We start from the raw sequence: 18,842 nt of genomic DNA on the forward strand, positions 1-18,842 counted from the left end.
AGCCTGCTTCTAATTCCAGCATAGGAAGGCAGAGAGACTAGCCATGTCCACAAGCTCTGGGTTTAAGTTAACGACCATGCCTCATTGAGTAAGGTGGGTCCAGAGGATGGTGTCCCACATCAACCTGGAGCAGCCACACGCATGTGTACCCATGTGCACATGCATCCATGCACACATGGAAACTAGAAAAAAAGAGTTGTTCTGAAGGAGTCAACTCTTGATAACTGAGAGGAAAGAACTCTATGCTGCAGCCAAGTTTCAAGGAAGACCTGTGAGACTCCAGCCTGGAAAAACATGGCTAGAAATGAATTATCATGACTGATGGGGCACTTGTTTGCTCATCCCCTCTGTAGAGATGGTCTGGGTCTGCACTGCACGTGGGTTGGCTGGAAACTTGCTAGATTTTCACTACTATTAAAAGGAAAAAAAAAACTAGTAACACCAAAGAGACTGAGACAGATGGGTCTGTATGTATTAAAGGCCAGCCAGAGTTACACAATAAGACATATAATTGAAATATATTTCAGACCATTCTTAACTTGGTCATTTGAAAAACCCTAGAAGTGTAGCTCATTGAGTCTAGACTTGATATTAAAGTTTAATGATCAAAACAATCCCAACAGCATTTAATTCAACAATTTTGTTTGTAATCCAAATGTCAAGTGTATGGGGTTTTATTTTTATTTTTGTCAATTATTTTTAGTGTTTACATTTATTTGTTTCTTTGAAGGGGGTACACATGTGTGCCGGGGCACATGGATGGAGGACAAAAGAAAACTTATGAGTCTTTTTTTTTTTTTTCTCTATCATGTGGGGTCCAGAGACCAAACTCAGTTTATTAGACTTGGTGGCAAACGCCTTTACCTGCTGAGCCATCTCACCAGCCCCACTTCTTATTTTGAGATGGGATCTCACTATAATATTCAGGATGGCCTTGAACTTTTGTGCTCAATGGATTGGATCCCCCTGCCTCATCCTCTCAAGTAGCTAGGATGATAGGCATGCCTGACTTTGGGTTTTTATTTTATCGTTGTTCTGTGAAATAGATGTATATTGTCTTCTTGTATGTTTGCCGTGGTTCATAATATTTTTAGGTTAATATCACTCAGTTCAAGAGTTCAGCTTGGACACTATAATTTCAGTCTTGTAAATATGTTCCCTGCAGCTTGGTAGTAGCAGGTGTGGTGGGGGTGGGGGGAGGGGGCAAGTGGAAAGAAGTTAAGAAAGTTGGCGAGGTGGCAGGTTGACAGAGTTTTCCAGTAACCTCCACGTCCCATCTTCTTGTTTAGGGTAAAGCATCAAGTAGAGTACCTAGGTCTCAAAGAAAACATCCGAGTGAGAAGAGCGGGTTATGCTTATCGGCGTGTCTTCCAGAAGTTTCTACAGAGGTATGGAACCAGTTACCTTTGGACTATGGAATTTTTTTAGTCCAAATAAGCTTATTTGTCCACTCAAAGCACCCATCAAACAAATTTTAATGTAGCCACAGAAACAGGCATCCATCACCACAACTAATTTTCGAATATTTTATTGCCCTGAAAATAAGTCCTGCTTTCCGTAGTCATCATCTCTCCTCTACTCCGTGCAAGGCAGTCACCCATCTGCTTTCTGCCACTGTCGACTTGCCAGAGTCACATATATGTCCTCTGTGACCGGCTGCTTTTACATCATGGTGTTTTCAAGAGCCGTCAATGGTATATATAGTACGTCTACTTCTTAACCTTATTCATTGGTGAATAATATTCTATTGTACGGATACACCACATTTTCCCTAGTCACTCATCAGTAAATATCAGTTGCTTCCATTTGGGGGCCATCATGAATAATACTGCTGTGACAGTTCTTGTCTAAGCCTTGGAGAGAAAGTATGTTCTAGTTCTCTTGGATGTCGAACTAAAAGTGGGGTTGCTGAGTCATATGGTAATTCTATGTTTAACTCTCGGAGTTACCGCCAGGCTGTTTTCCCAAGTGGGTGCATCATGCTGCATCTGCACCCACAGTATTTGAGGGTTCCATTTTATCCCAGCCTGAGCCAACATATGCTAATATCTGACTAACCTTGCCAGTGGGTGTGAAATGGTATCTCAATGTGGTTTTGATTTGCATTTCCCAGATGGCAAAGGATATTCAAAACTCTTCATGAGTTTATTGGCCATTTTTATTTCCTCTTTAGGGAAATGTCTGTTTAGGTTCTTTGCCCCTCTTTTTGTTTTTTTTTTTTGGGGGGGTAGACTGAACTACCAAGTACAAGAATTTATGATAATCGTGACATGGGAGGGATAGGGCTGGACCTGACTGGATGGATTAATAATATGAAAACAATTGCAAGAAAATATTTAGTCTATGGGAATGGAAAGATGGCTCAGCAGTTAAGAGCACTGGCTACTCTTTCAGAGGACCTGGGTTCAATTCCCAGCACCCACATGGCAGCTCGTAACTGTCTGTAACTCCACTTCCAGGGAATCTGGCTCCTCACACAGACATACATGCAGGCAAAACAATAATGCACATAAAATAAAAATAAATCTTAAAAATATTTAGCCTAACAATTGGAAGAAAATATTTAGCCTACCTAGGAAATAAACTAGGACACCTTGTAGAATCCATGTTTAAATTCTCTATGTAGTCCTACTGTACTGGAACTTGCTATGTAGACCAGGCTTACAGAGATCCTCATGCCTCTTGAGTCCTGGATTTAAAAGCATGGGCCACTATGCCTAGTTCATGTTTAAATTCTAACTAATTTTTTTTTTTTTGAGACAGGTTTCTCTATGTAGCTTTGGAGCCTATCCTGGCACTCACTCTGGAGACCAGCTGGCCTCGAACTCACAGAGATCCACCTGCCTCTGCCTCCCAAGTGCTGGGATTAAAGGCATGCCCCACCAACACCCGGCTCAAACTAATTTTTATATTCCTCTGAAAGTGTGTTTGACAGGACCATGTTACATATTTTGAAAAGGATAAATTTGGTGTTCTTAAAATATGAAGTCATTTTAACCTCTCTGATCCTTCTGATGAATTGTTCTGTTAACTTAATTTCCTTTAAGAAATAAGGTAAGGGGAGCCAGATGGTGGTGGCACACACCTTTAATCCAAGAATTCTTGAGGCAGAGACAGTCAGATCTCTGAGTTCAAGGCCAGCCTGATCTTCAGAGTGAGTTGCAGGGTAGCCAGGGCTACACAGAGAAACCCTGTCTCAGAAAAAAAGAAAAATAGAGTAGTTCCAGCATTAGGCATGTCTCTCAGTTGGCAGAGTGTTTGCCTAGAATGCAGGAAGCCCTGGGTTCAATCTCCAGCATAGCACAAAACCAGGCTTAGTGATGCATGGAGAGATAACTCAACAGTTATTAACAGCACTTGCTGCTCTTGCAGAGCACCCAAGTTCAGTGCTCAGCATACATGGTGGCATCTCATAGTTGACTGTAACTCCTGTTCTAGGGGATCCAATGCGTTTCTGGCCTCCTAGGATACCGGGCACACATGTAACACACATACATATGTGCAGAAAAATTATTGTGCATATTTTAAAGTCTGTAAAACAATAATAATAATAAATCCACAGAAAGGAAAGAAAACATAAAAACAAAAGCAAGACTGGGAATATATCTTAGCAGTAGAGCTTTTGGCTACCTTGTACAAAGACCTAGGTTCAGTCCCCAGCACCACAAAAAAAATTAAAATGAAATTTAAAAGAAATAAAAAATCTCTGTGTGCAAAGGCTGGGCCTGTAGAAATGGTTCTGAGGTTAAAAGTACCCACTGTTTACCAGAGGACCAGGGTTCGGATCCCAGAACCCAGCTCACATACACTTGTAGCTTCGGCTCCCAGGGCTCTAATGCACATGTGTGTGTTCTGACATGGGTGCTGGGAATTGGAACCGCTGAGCCACCTAGCCAGCCACTCTCTCCACCACACTGTTTTATATGATGGCTTCTCTGGATAGCCTGTGGCTCACCAAGTAAGCTGCACTGGCCAACAACTTCCAGGATCCTCCTAGCTCCTCCTCCCAGCGTGAGAATCACAAGTGTGCACCACCATGCCTGACTTTTTCATGCATTCTGAAGGTTGAACTCAGGTCCCCATGCTCACGTGGCAAACAGTTTACCAACTGAGCCATCTCCCTAGCCCAGCTTTGTGAAACTTTTTGTGCTGCTGAACAGAATCTGAACAGATTTGGATTAAGAAGGAAAATAATATTTTGCTTTGCCTGAAGCATGTCCTTGGAACCTCTAGACAATGAGGGGGAAGGAAAGTGGTTTTCCACCAGGGTGTAAACACAGAAACACCAGGATAGGCCATGTGATGGTGGCTCCTGCCCTTAATCCCAGCACTCAGAAGGCAGAGGCAGGTGGATCTCTGTGAGCTGGAGACCAGACCAAGTTCCAGGACAGCCAGGGCAGTACACAGAAAAACCAAAAGAAACACCAGGGTAGAGAGGGAGGGTCAGAAGTACTGTAGCAGTTAGAACAGATGTGAAAGACCTTTTTAGTCACTGAGACCCTCGCCTGTCATTGAGAGAAGTTGAGAAAGCCCAGATGCACAGTGACAGTATTTGCCTTCAACACCCCTCTTACCCCACCAAGAGCCCATGATCCACCCTAAGCATGACCTCCCACCCTCATAGGTATGCCATTCTGACCAAAGCCACTTGGCCTGTGTGGAGAGGAGATGAGAAACAAGGCGTTCTCCATCTGTTGCAATCTGTCAACATGGACAGTGACCAGTTCCAGCTCGGGAAGAGCAAAGTATTCATCAAAGCCCCAGAGTCTGTAAGTACCAGCTGCAGCCCCACGCCTTTCCTCCCATCTTGCTGCTGCCAGCTGCCTCACCACACAGCTGGATGCTAGCGCTCCTCTGTCTCATGCCTTCCACAGCCTCCATGTCTCCACTCCTCCTCTACCAACCACACCCACTTATTCAGTTATTTAATAAAATACCACCCAGTACAATGGCTTCCTTTCCTCTTCTTTCCCTCTCTACTAGGTCAAGGTCATGTCCAAGGGCAAGGACTCTGACCAGTTAGGTTGCTTTTATGTACCAAAACCTCAGCAGAAACTGCCCAAAGTTGCTGTATTAGTTATGTGCCTCATGCTACAACAAAATACCTGAAGAAAGCCCCTAAGAAAAGGAAAGGGTTAGTTTTGGCTCATGGTTCCCAGGCGATATGGTCCACTAAGGAAAAGACAGTATGGTGGCAGGAGCTTGAGGCAGTCACAGTGTGTCCACAGCCAGACATGGAGCAATGGGTGCTGGTGCTTAGCTTGCTTTTTCCTTTTTATGTCATCTGAGAATTGAGCCCAGGAAATGGTGTCATTCACATTTAGTGGGTCTTCCCTTCTCTGTTAACCTACTCTAGATAATTCTACTCTGACATGCCCAGAGATTTGTTTCCATGGCTACTATAAATCCCATCCAGTCAACTAGATTAATAATCATCTCAGTTATGAATAATGTGAGCTGCAAAGGAGCATGTTTGTGCTATACGGGAAGTTTAGGCATCTGTGTCCTTGTCTAGGTTACACCAAGCAGGCCAGTTACACATGGGTTCAGGATGGAAATTCCAGAGTGGGAATTTCAGGATAGAGGCTGGAAGACCAGGAGGAGCAACTCTGGGGAGTTGCTCTGTGGGGACGAAACAAGAGCAGCGTCTGGACTGTGGGACCCAGACCCCCCGAGACAGCTCTGCATGTGCATTCATAGTTCATGAGCTTATGAGAATTCTACAGGCAGATCATGGAGAATCTTAATCTATCCTGATGCAGATGTGGGTGCTGGTGTCCTAGGAAATGTCTTCGTGTGTGGGAGTCCAACAAAGCCCTGAGTGTTCTGCCCACTTAGATCTGCAGCTGTGGAGTAAGGACATTGCTTTGTAGGGACGACAGGAGGATCAGAACTTCAAGGTCAGCCTCAGCTATAGAGTGAGTTTGAGGCCAGCTTGGGCTACGGGAGACCCTGATTTAAAGAAAAATAAGAATTGACAGTGAAGTTGACAAATTTACATTGGAGAAATTGCTGGAAGTGAAGTTCGACCCCTTAGTTTTCTTTCCTGTTGCTGTGATAAAAATACCCTAACAAAAGCCACTTGAGGAAGGAAGGGTTCAGTGAGCTCAAAGCCCATCATTGCTAGGAATTTGAGCAGCAGGAACTGAAAGCAGCTGCCAATCATATCACATCCACAGTCAAGGGCAGAGGGCAATGAATGAGCGTACGTATGCATGCTTACACTGATCTTACTTGGTCTACTCTTATATAATCTAGGATCTCCAGCCCAGGAAATGGTGACACCCATAGTGGGCAGGGTTTTTCCACTTCAGTTAGCATAATCAAGATACACCTGCCCCAGATTCGCCCATAAGACAACCTGACCGAGACAATCCCACATTAAGACTCCCTTCCCAGGTGACTTTAGAGTGTGTCCTGCTGACCATTAAACTAACCTTCATAGGCATCATCATTTCTCCAGGTTCCTGTAACCATCACAAAGCTCCCATCTCAAGAATTGGCAGGTGTGTGGGGGGTGCTCAGTTGATACAGTACTGGCTTTGCCTGCAGGAACCGTGAGTTCTGTCCCCAGCACCACATAAAATGAGTGTGGTGGCACAAGCCTGTAATCCTAATAATTGAGTGGTAGAGGCAGGAGGATCAGAACTTCAAGGTCAGCCTCAGCTCTATAGTGAGTTTTAGGCCAGCTTGACTGTTTTTTAAAAAGAAGAACTGATAACGAAGTTGGGAAATACACTCAGCCCAAGAGGAACTAGCAGTGTTGCAAGAAATAGGCAAATTCTGGCCTCACAGCAATCTCTCCATCCTGATTCCTGTCTTGTCTGTGGGATGAGCCTGAAACTCAAAAGTGATGGAGGCTGTAGCTGAATGGCTTGGCAAGCCATGGAAATTATTAAGGAAGTAAGTGGCACCCACCAGTAGACCAGCTATAAGGTTGTGGTAGTGTTTCTCCACTCTGAGTTATTTATAGCCTGTCAGCAATTTCATTTCCAAATATAAAATGAAAATGTTATGTCATATGCCATTAGGCAACCCACAGCACAGCTCCTGTTCTACTAAAATGAGCTGGAGTGATTAGTCAGTACAACACAGAGCTTCGCCGGCTCGGAAGGCTCACTTTCCTACTTAGAAAATCTTCGTGTTTAATTAAAACGGCCTGATTTTTTTTTTATTCTGATTTAATTGAGCTTTGGAATTTATATCCGAAACCCGTGTTTATCTTGGCCTTCCTTTAGCTTGCCTTCCTCCCAACAGCTGTTAGCCACCTCTTGATTCTCCTTTCTCCGTCTCTGAACTTGTGGGCACATATGCACCATCACCTTCCTCTCCCCTCCCCCGTCTCCTGTCCACATCTAGCCTTGACTTGAAAGTGCCTTCCCCAAAGTTTAGTTTTTTAAACCTGCTCCATAGTTAAGAGTGCTTCCTATTCTTCTAGGGACCCAAGCTCAGTTCTCAGAAGCCAAGTCAGGAGTTCCCAACTGCCTGTAACCCCAGTCCAGAGGATCCAGTGGCCTCTTTTGGCCTCTAAGGGTACCCATACTGACACACACATATAAATAAAAATAGACCTTCAAAACAGCAAAGCCATCTTGTGAATTTTTTTTTGCCCTACCTTTTACAGTGTTTGCTGAATACACACCAAATAACTTCTGTTCTTCAAAAACTGGTGTAAGACATCAGACACCAAAGAGTTTGTGTTTTGTTTTATGCATCTGTCTGTTATGGCTTTTCTCTTTATTCTCAAACTTCCCTGATGTCTAACCGCCTGGGCCTTTGATGGGGGGAAAAACATAAAACAAAGAAACACTTAAAACCCAGCTAATCTTTGAAATCATCTCTTGGGTGTTCGGAGCTGTTGATGTCACCTCCTTTCTGATCACAGGTGTGTTACGTATGTCCTGCCACATGAGTCAGAAGTGGGAAAAAGCCAAGATGAGAAATATCAATGAATGTTCTCCCCCAGGCGACCATAGAGCTGAGATTTTAGGCATCTGTCTAGTTGCTAAGTCGTGAGCACCACTGTAGGTCCAGCTGGGACTGCACTGAAGGCTGTAGGGTTCAGTGTTCCTCCTTTGTGGCATTTGTTGTTCTGGATGTTTCTAGGTGGCCAGGGCTGTGAATGGGAAACACTAGGTGGTAGGAAAGTGGCTCCTATATATGTATCTGCTCAGATAAACACAGACAACATTTTCAGCTTCCTTCAAACCAAATTCCTTGTTTAAAGTTTTATTTGTGTTCCTTTTTATTTGTGTGTATAAATGCCTGTGTGGGTGTGAGTGCAGCTGGGTGCAAGTGCCTCCAGAATCCAGAAGAGGGCGGCAAGAGTCCCTGGGGCTACAGGCAGTTGAGAGTTTCCTGATATGGGTGCTAGGAACCAAAGTCAGGTCCTCTGCAATAGCAATACGCAGTCTTAACTGCTGAGCCTTCTCTCCAGCCCATTTCTGGAGCATTTTTCAGTGACTATACACCATCTTTACTTGGAGTTTATATTGGGCTGTTTTATTTGTTTTCCCCTCAATGGCTATGTAAACCGCTACACGGAGATGGATTATGCATTCCACCCACAATTTTACAAGCCGATGAAATCTGGCGAAGAGGAACCTGCAATACCTGAAAAACTTAGGCTCTCTGCTCAGTGTAGCCAATCTAGGAACTATGTCCTCACCTATGAAATGGCCATATGTGTGTTGAGAAGTTGGAGGACAGTCTGGAAAGGATTCCTGACTGCAGTGGACACTCGGCACACTGTGGCTCCTTGTTAGTCTTCACAGTTCCAAAGCCAGGCTGCATGTGAGCTAATCACCACGAGCCATCCACATGGCCTGGCTCTCCAGAGTCTGATTTGGGCCATTTGCTGTGCCAGCTCTCCAGAGAGCCCAAGAATGATGCTCCAGCCTGGCTACAGCCACTGTGGTTTCTGCCCTGTGCCCTAGACAGTCCTTGGAGATTGCATGAGGCAGGAAGCCTAGACTTCAATGCAACCAAAAGTAGGGCAGCCCTCTTCCCACAGCAACACAAACTCCGTTCTGGCAGAAACTGGAAGGTTCTATTCTGAGGCCATTCGCAGCAGGCTACATCTGCTCATCAGATCTGGCTACCTGCTTCCTCCTTGGACCAAGGAAGGAGAACAAGTCACAGAGACTGTGAGCAAGGGAAGACAGAGGCCATTCACGTACACTCAGACTCAGCCATGTTCCATTTCCTTTCCATTAAGGGAAGAAACATAAATAAAAAGTGGGTAGTGCTTATATATCCCATAGTAATCATTGCACTATTTGTTCATAATAGGAGATGGGTTTGTATTTCTTCAGTTCACTGAACCTCCTTGGAAAAACAAGATTTGATGTTCAGGGTGGGAAATGTCTTAGTTAAGAGTACTTGCTCTTCCTGCTCTTCTCATTTGGTGGCTCACAACCATCATTAACTCATCTTTTGGAGATTCAGTGGCCTCTTCTGGCCCCCAAAAGTACTAGGTGTATGTGGTATATAGACATACACACAGACAAAACACTCAAACATGTAAAATAAATACCTTCTTTAATTAATATAAAATTTTGTTCTGATCATGTGTGGACTGGCTCATATGTGTTTTCTCTGCTTTTCCAGCTATTTCTTCTAGAAGAGATGAGAGAGAGAAAGTATGATGGGTATGCCCGAGTGATACAGAAAACGTGGAGGAAGTTTGTGGCCCGGAAGAAATATGTCCAAATGAGAGAGGAAGGTATTTATTCATTTAGCATTTTTTATCATATCATGTGTGTGCCGTCTGTGTCTGTGTCTGTGTGTGTATACATGCCACAGTTCACATGTAGAAATCACAGGACAACTTGAAGAGTCAGATCTTACATTCCACCCTGTGGGTCATCAGACTTGATGGCAAACATCTTTATCTAGCTAGCACTTTCACCTGGAGAGCCTTCTCCCTGGCTCCCGTTTAACAAAGCTTACGAACAAACGTGGGAACCAGGAGTGCTGGCACACTCATAATCCTAGCACTCAGGAGGCAGAGGCACCCAGATCTCTGCAAGTTTGAAGCCAGCCCGGTCAACATACTGAGACCCTCTCAAAAAATAAAATAGTTTGAGCTTAAGAAAAATTTCATAATGTTTATTTACTGTTTTTTTCCAAGACAGGGTTTCTCTGTGTATCCCTGGCCATCCTGGAACTTGTTCTATAAACCAAACTAGCCCCAAACTCAAGAGATCAGTCTGCCCCTGCCTCCCGAGTGCTGGGATTAAAAGCATGTTCCATCAGGTCCAGCACAAAATGCTTCTTATTAAACACATGGCATCTGTTAACTAAGCTTGCATCATTTAGAATCTTTGGGTATTTTGCTCTAAGTATCTTCCTCCTCTTCCTGCCTGATCTGTTTTCCTTCTCTGCTCTCCTGGGCATCGTAGCCTCAGACCTGTTGTTGAACAAGAAGGAGAGAAGGAGAAACAGCATCAACCGGAACTTCATCGGGGACTATATCGGAATGGAGGAGCATCCAGAACTGCAACAGTTCGTAGGCAAGAGGGAGAAGATTGACTTTGCTGACACTGTCACCAAGTACGACAGGAGGTTCAAGGTACACACTGCTACCTGCCTCTAAAGAGTCAAAACAGAGTTCTCATTTACAAGAATAATAGCTTGTGATTTTCGCCAACTGTGTTCACTGAAGAAAAATTGTAAAGACGCAAATGAATTTGTCAAAAGAAAAATAGCAGCCAACGGTAGACAAGCATCCCTGTTGGCATTTTTCTGGGTGTCCTTCAGAACCTTTTTATGCAGACATATTTGCATATTTAGTTTTGCAAAATGAGATCTGCATTAAATGTTCTTTTATGTCCTATTTATGCCAGGAAGAACTTCCCACACTTAATATAGTATTCTATTTAGTAGATGCTTTGCATTCTGTTTTGTTTTTGACACAAAGTCGCATGTATTTGAGTGGTATCAAATTCCATACATGGCCAGGCATGACCTTGAACTTCTGATCCTCTTGCCTTCTGGAGTACTGAGATCACAAGTGTACAGCATCAAGCCCTGTCTATGCAATTCTAGGGACTGAGGCCAGGGCTTCATGTGTCATGACCCGGCATGCTAGGCAGGCTCAATCCTGAGGCACACCCCCAGCTTACTCATTTAAAAAGCAATTTCTTAAATTAGTCAGAAAAAAATAATGGTGTGAATAACAGCACTGGCTTAATAAGACAGATGTTGTTTTACTAAAAGGAGGTCATTCTTCACACCCTGAAAATGGACCAGCTGCTGTGAGGTGTGTTCTCAGGGCTCCTGAACTGCACTATACTAAGGTGGTCAGTCATATATTCTAAAGCATATTATTTATTTATTAATGGCTAACCTACAGACACCAGCAGGAGGCCTGTTTGGAAACCACACTATAGCAACCCTTTGTAAAGTCACCATGTTTGTGGATTTACCTGAGACTGTCCCTTTACACTTGTTGTCCCAATGCCTTTTTATAGAACCATATGCAGATGCCATTTTGTAAGGTGAAAAAAGCCAAGTGTTATTATCATCATGTATGCCAGACTCTTTTCTGTCAAGGGGCCTGAGACAGTAGTCACACAATAGCCATTCTGGTGAAAGTGAATGTTCACCACCCAGGACAGCTGCCCTCTGGCCCAGCAAGAATGGCATACCGTTGTTACAGTTGTCTCTCTGACCAAGTCTAGCTGCCTTCTGAAAGTCTCTCTCCTCACAGGGTGTTAAGCGAGACCTGTTGCTAACCCCGAAGTGCATGTACTTAATTGGAAGAGAAAAGGTGAAGCAGGGACCAGATAAAGGTCTTGTGAAGGAAGTCCTGAAGCGAAGAATCGAGATGGAGAGGATCCTGTCCGTGTCCCTCAGGTAAGTAGGACATGGCTGAGGCAGGGCTTCCTTTGTGGTTCTCCTCACATTACCTACCACCTGCTGTCCCAAGAGACCACCAGGCCCATGATGAAATTTCCATTCTCCTCAAAGAAGACCTGGGCTGGGATGTAACTCAGTTGGTAGAGCACTTGCCTGGCACTCATGATGTCCTGAGTTCATTCCCCAGCATCAAATAGAGCAGGCATGGTGGCACACATGTAACCCCAGTGCTTAGGAAGTAAAGACAGGAGGATCATAAGTTCAAGGTCATCCTTGGCTACATAGTCAGTTCTAGGCCAGCCTGGGCTATATGAGACCCTGTCTCAAAAAGAAAGTAAAACATTCTGCTCACTGGAATGTCCCTTTCTAAACGAAACTGCTGGGCTCAGAGGAAAGCAGGTCTTCACAGACTCAGGCCCCTGACCTACCAGGATGGAAATCATATCTGCAGTAGGATAATCCAAACACATTTGTGGTATGTTCATTCTTGCCTGTGGCTCTGTGGCTCTCCCTCTATTACTGTTCCCAGCATTTCTGGATAAAGGGTCAGGTGGGACAGTGAAATTAAATGTTTACAGCACTAACTCAGGATGTGGTAACATCTCACAGCTGAGGAATATAACAGTGTCCTTCCTCAACACTACCTCAGTAAGAGCCCTGGGACGCCTGGACAGCCCAGCTGTCTGGGTCATCTTTAAGCTTTGGTTCATTGGCTATGTTACACCTTGCTGGTCACGCCCTTCCTGGCCACCCTTGGAGTTCTAAAGAACCCATGGGAAGATGTTTTCGTTTTTTTCATGCCTAAAGAGACACTGGGCCAGGACATAACTGGGTGAGCTGAAATGTACTGGGTCCACCTGACAGCTGTGGCTGAAAGCTAGGAAATCATACCTGGAGGCCGCTGTTGTGAAAGCCACGGTTGCTTCCTTTGTCCTCAGTCCTGTCTCTGGGCCATCAGACTTCATCATTTGTCTAGATCCTCACGAAGCTGGCCACCCTCTCACCAAGCAATTCTGTCCTGTTACTGTGACTTTAAGGTTTATCCAGTGTGATTGTTTAGTCTCGAATTCTTCTTTCTGGTTTCCTAACCCCTTCTGCCAGAGCCTCTGGGGATAGAATATGTCCTGGTAAAACCAGCTTTTTCACCATCTCTCTTATAGTATGCGTGGAATACAGGCCCGTTTCCTTATGGCCTTTCCTCTTCAGAGGTTCCTAGCCTAAAGGCTTTCCTAACTCTAAGGGGAAAGCTTGCAAGTTTTAGTCACATTGCAGCTACTGGGCCTCCCACTTACCAAGACGACTATCATTCCCTCACTTTCCTGACACATTAGGTTAGGCCAGCAATTCAAAACCAGGCTAGTTAAACAGCTGGGAGGAGAGGATGGTGGGCTATGCAGGATTGAGCCAACGTTGAATCGTGGTACCAGACTCCTGAGTGGTGGTGTAGGTGTGAGGGATGGGTGATGTGTCTCGGAACACTTCGATGTTGGTGTAAAGAAAGCGGGGGAAGAGCTGTCTGGTACTTCAGGGAAAAAAAAAAAAGTGTTGCAACATCTGTACGTGTTTTCAAGAATTTATGAGACTTACTAGTTGACTTCTGGCTGAACTGACAATCACCGGATATGTTTCTCTAGTTCAGCCTGTTGAGCTATCCCACATGCTTGATCTCTAAGCCCACCACTGACTCTTAGGACCTCAGTGTTGGTAGGAAATATCTCTCTTCAGATAAGCCAGCCACCCAAAAGCAATTAAGAAGCAATCTGGGAAATGTGCTCAGGAGTAAATATTTTATATGAGGGGTTTAATGCTCATTTCTCTTAGCATGATAATGGCCTCGTGTTTACTTTTATATATAAAGAAATTTTACTTTTTAATGACACATACTGAAATATTAAGCATAAAATAATACAATATTTATACTTCCCTGTAAACTTGATCTTAGCCAAAAGGCTGAGAAGAAACACATAGTCTGCTTTAAAATAGTCTAGTTTGTGTGCAGAAGGGTCTGTGGTGTAGATAAATACAAGTGTTCTCTCCTTCCCATGCGTGGGTACCAGGGATCGAACTCAGGTCATTAGGCTTGGCAGCAAGTACCAGCAACTCAGAAACCATAGAAAAGCAGCCAGGAGGAAGAGGAATCAAACTTGAGTCTTCATGCTTGTTCAGCTGGCACTTGTGTGCACATACCCACACACAGGCACACAGACATGCACATAATCGTAAAATAATAAAATCTGAAATCTTAAACACCACTACAGCACCAGGTTGTATCAAGTTCATCATCCCACCCCCAATCCCCACCCCACCCCCCTGCTTTGGGCCTATGACCTTCCTAGCCATGGATTTTGACCAGGTTTACAGTAATAGGAAATGAATTCTCTGCTGTGGAGTAGGCCTCAAATCCAATCCATAGAGCAACCGGTGACTCCCATAAGTAATCTTGTCACTGTTCCACTGGTGGGCATGTCTTGCCTGGGAGGTCAGTAGTGTAGCATGCAGAAGCAAGTGCTAGGTAAGACTGTTGATGTCTTTTCCGCCAGCAGCCAGCATAGCCCCTCCCGGCCCCATGAGAGCTAGGGAAGAACTTCCCTAGTCAATCTGAGATTGATTTGTCTATGTCCTTCAGCCAAAGTATGTGGTATCCTCAGAGATAGGGTCTTACCATCTCTGTGTAGCGGGCAACCAAGGACATTGGCCATAGTCTGTGTTGTTTGGGGTGCCTCTGTGACCTCCCAAACAATAACTTGTAAATAGGTATCTTGTGTGTGGCACTGAGATTTTCCTTTAGAGCTTTTTGCTTCTGGTGACAGCACTGTCTACCCATACAGGAGAGGCGCCCAGTTTTAAGCTCCTAGTTTTAAGCTCCTATTAGGAGGACTGAATGCACTAGAAAGGTGCCCTTATTATAATAGATGCTGTGGCCGATGCTGTGGCCTCTGTCTGGCAAGACTTTTGAATTTCCTTGCTCTAAGAGCTGAGCTACAGAAGCTCTGGGTGGGGGATGGGATATCTGAATCAATAGATAGCCTGATGTTGATGTTACTAGAAAAGCATCTATAAAGAGAGTGCCTTACACAGAGGTTCTGGCTCCCTGGTTGTCACATTCTTAGGGAGAATGTTGAATTTAAGAACAACCACCAGGGGCCAGGGAAGTTATCTCAGTTGGTACATGGCTTGGCTGGCATGCATGAAACCCTGGCTTCTACCAGCCAGCACTGTATGAGCAGGGCTGGGCATCTAATGCCTGGAATCCCACTTGAAGGCAGATCTTCCTCAGCCACATGAGTTTGAAGCCAGCCTAGGTTGTGGTCCTTTGATACAGTTCCTCATGTTGTGGTGATCCCAACCATAAAATTATTTCATTGCTCCTTCATAACTGTAATTCTGCTACTATTATGAATCATAATGTAAATATCTGTGTCTTCCAATGGTCTTAGGTGACCTCTGTGAAAGGTTCAGTTAACCCCCAAAGGGGTCACTATCCACAAGTTGAGAACCACTGCTCTAGTTTCTCTGGTGAACAGAATTCTGGGAAAGCTTTTTAAAAATTCATTTGCCTCTTTATTTCCAGTTTATTAAGAGGAGCATTTATTTCGTGGTCAGGAAAAAAGGTTAAAAAGACTTAAATAAAGACACGCTGTATTTAGAAATAGCCTTTCAAACTTAAAAATAAAACCTCCTTTAGGGCTTTAGTCTGTTTTATAACAGACATTTTTGTAAAGACAACCTGTTGGCTAGGAGAGTGAAAAGAATTGTTGAGTGTTGTCAGCAATACAGTAAGCCACAGGAGAGGAGAATGAAGAGCAGGTCAAAGCCAAACCAAAGCCAGTCAGTACAAGAATTCAGCACAGAGGGCCACAGACGCCTGTAAGGAGTTCCAATGTGTGCATATGGGTGGCAGGGTAGTGGTGGCACACACCTTTAATCCCAGCACTGGGGAGGCAGAGGCAGATGAATCTCTGAGTCTACAGAGCAAATTCCAGGACAGGCTCCAAATCCCAGCACTGGGGAGGCAGAGGCAGATGAATCTCTGGTCTACAGAGCAAATTCCAGGACAGGCTCCAAAGCTACACAGAGAAACCCTGTCTTGAACCCCTCCCACCCCCCCCAAAAAAAAGAAAAAGATAGGGGTGAAATCTAAAAACACATTTGATTTTGTTTGTTTGTTTAAAGAGTAAATAAACCTAAAGGCTTTGTTTCCAAGCCCAGGGGGCCTGACTGACTTCCACAGGGGTGACTGAAGGGAGGGGCTTTTGAATTTGATGATTCATAGCTGAAAGTGTCCAACTACATCTCATGTTCAGATTCATGCTGCTAACTGGCATGAGGTTTGAGTCTGCTTGCACACATGCATGCACTCATGCACTCACACACACAAATGATAGACAATGACACTCAAGTCTAAGCACATTAAACATCTCAAGGTCTTGCTTGCTGCACTTCATCCTGTTAAATAATGAATAGTCTTCCAGAAACTACCACTAGGCAAGCAGGCTGGTCCAGACATGCTGGAGCTAGAGCAACAATAAAGGCCCATCAAGGGAAAACTGGTCGAGAGAAGGAATCTCTGACCTGGGTGGAGACTTAACATTCCAGTTGGGCAAGCCAAACACCTGGCCAAGGGACCACCCTAAGAAGGTGGGTTCCACTTAAGCCATGTTAAAGAGATAAGTGGAATAATTATCCTCTAATGGGATACTGTGCTTCTCCTTCCCAGAATTCCTGCCCCCAGTACAGTCCCTCCAAGTCATCAGGAGGTCACCATGAGGTTCATTATAATTATAATCTCCCAAATAGATCAAATCAAATAAATAAATAAAAGTTAAAAGCTTTTTGAGGCAGAAGTTGAATTTAAAATGTATTTTTAATATTTCCCTCTGTTTTATTTTATGGGTATGTCTGTGGGTATTTTATGGGTATGTGTGTATGTCTGTGCACATTGCATATGTGTGGTACCTACAGTGGTCAGAAGAGGGCATCAGATCCCTGGATAATGACATTACAGACCGTTGTGAGCAACCATGTGGTTGCTAGTAAGGGGTCTTCTGGGAGAGCAGCCAGTGCTCTTCAACCTCTGGGCCACCTCTTTAGACCTTAAAATTTATTATTTAAATATAGACTACCCTTGCTTTTGAGACCACATGGAAATGTTTTAGTTTCCTTAGTGGTTAACCATTAACTTTTTTTGAAAGATTTATTTTAAATTGTGTGTGTATGTGTCACACATTGTTACTAGGGGGCCAGAGGAGCTGGATATACAGACAGTTGTGAGTTGTCCTACGTGAGTGTTGGAAATGGAACTCCAGTCCTCTTAATCGCTGAGCCATCTCTCCAGCCCTTCAACTTTCTTTTGAAGGCAGATTTCATGGATTTTATTATGTAATTCTTAGTCTGTGTTCTGTTCTAAGTGATACTTTTACTTATTTTTCATTCCTACAATTTATGTATTGGGGGAGAGCAGTGTACACATTGCACAGCGTGCCTGTGGACATCAGAGGACAGCTTGCAGGAGCTGATTCTCGCCTTCCACTGTGTGTATCTCTGGAATCAAACTCAAGCTCAGGTCATCGTAAAAAAACCTTTACTTGCTGAGCCATCTCCTGGTCCTGTTCTCAATATTATAAGGGTGAGAGGAGAGAAAGGGAACAAGGGAAGGAAGGTAGGAGAAAGGCGCTTGTTACAGGATGTTTTTGAAATAGTAAAAGTAGTAATGACAGGCCTTGTGTGTAACACAAATAAATAAAAAACCCAAAAATAAATATTGAGCTTCAAACTTCAAGATGAAAATCAGAAAAGCAAAGTAGCCAGTCACTAGCTCTTACCTCTACCTCAGGCTGAAAGGGTTGATTCATGAGCTCTTCACCAAGCCTCAAACTGCTGCTTCTCCTCAGTGTGGCTGAAGAATGAATGGCTTCTACTAAATACTGAAGACCCTGCTTCTATTTTTTATATCCTTCTAGTGCTGGGATTAAAGGTGTATGATCCATTACTCTTTTTAGACTGATTCAACTGGTGTATTCCCTGGTTGGCCTTGAACTCAGAGAGATCCTTCTACCTCTTAATCCTGAGTCCTAGGATTAAAGGTATGTGCCACCACCTCCTAGCTTCTGGCTGTTGGGATTAAAGGTGTGTGCCTGGCTTTTCTGGCTTGTGGCTGACTTTGCTTTCTGAATCCTCAGGCAAGCTTTATTAAATCATAAATAATGTATCAGTATACTTGTGTGTAGCTTAGGGGGTGTTTGGAACAGGTTCGGTGTGTACAGTGTGCAGAAGCACAGTGCTGTGTGTTTAGCATACAGACCCTTCTCTCTGCCTCCAAATGATAATGACAGAGCTGCTAGGTGAGTGGAGTGAGACTCGTGTTAACTCCGTCTGATCTCTCTCAGTACCATGCAGGATGACATCTTCATTCTCCACGAGCAAGAGTATGACAGTTTGCTTGAATCTGTCTTCAAAACAGAGTTCTTGAGCCTCTTAGCAAAGCGATACGAGGAAAAAACCCAGAAGCAGCTACCTCTGAAATTCAGCAATACGTGAGTTGGGATCCAGAGTGCAGACCGAGAGGCGGGGAGGCCTGCGGGGCGGGCTGTGTGGTCTCAGTGGTTCCGTCCCTTTAGCTAGCCCTTCTGGGTGCCTCAGTATCTCCAGGAACAGGGAGGCCTGCTGAACACAGCCTAGGTTCTCATGGACTTTGCTGGGTCACATTTGTGTTTCTGTGAAATAATCAAATCATCAAAGGATATTTTTTTTATTATTTACATAAAGATCACTCAAGTAAGACTGGGTAAGGCAGGTATTAGCAGCGTGAACAGTAGAGTCAGGCTGGAAGCGGGAAATAGGAACTGGAGTAGGGTTCTGACTCCCCCAATTGTTGGTGGGACTTGGGGTGTGGGTAGTAGTGCCTTATGCCTTGTCTCACCTTCACAGGCTTTAGTGAAATGTTCTAATGGGTAAGACACTGCGTGTTGTTGAGCTTCTAA

At 44.2% G+C, this 18,842-nt stretch overlaps 1 protein-coding gene across 3 annotated transcripts in view; it reads left to right on the forward strand.

Annotated features, from left to right (window-relative positions):
- Myo1e (myosin IE) overlaps positions 1–18,842 on the forward strand; it is a 197,393-nt gene that overhangs the window by 158,391 nt on the left and 20,160 nt on the right. For all 3 annotated transcript variants that reach the window (XM_027411241.2, XM_035443792.1, XM_027411240.1), the window contains exons 18-23: positions 1,290–1,388; positions 4,625–4,769; positions 9,610–9,724; positions 10,404–10,573; positions 11,714–11,859; positions 18,249–18,395. In XM_027411241.2, coding sequence (XP_027267042.1) covers positions 1,290–1,388; positions 4,625–4,769; positions 9,610–9,724; positions 10,404–10,573; positions 11,714–11,859; positions 18,249–18,395 — 822 coding nt within the window. The remainder of the gene's footprint in view (positions 1–1,289; positions 1,389–4,624; positions 4,770–9,609; positions 9,725–10,403; positions 10,574–11,713; positions 11,860–18,248; positions 18,396–18,842) is intronic.

The sequence above is a fragment of the Cricetulus griseus genome, chromosome 4, assembly GCF_003668045.3.
Source record: "Cricetulus griseus strain 17A/GY chromosome 4, alternate assembly CriGri-PICRH-1.0, whole genome shotgun sequence".
Classification (NCBI taxonomy): domain Eukaryota; kingdom Metazoa; phylum Chordata; class Mammalia; order Rodentia; family Cricetidae; genus Cricetulus; species Cricetulus griseus.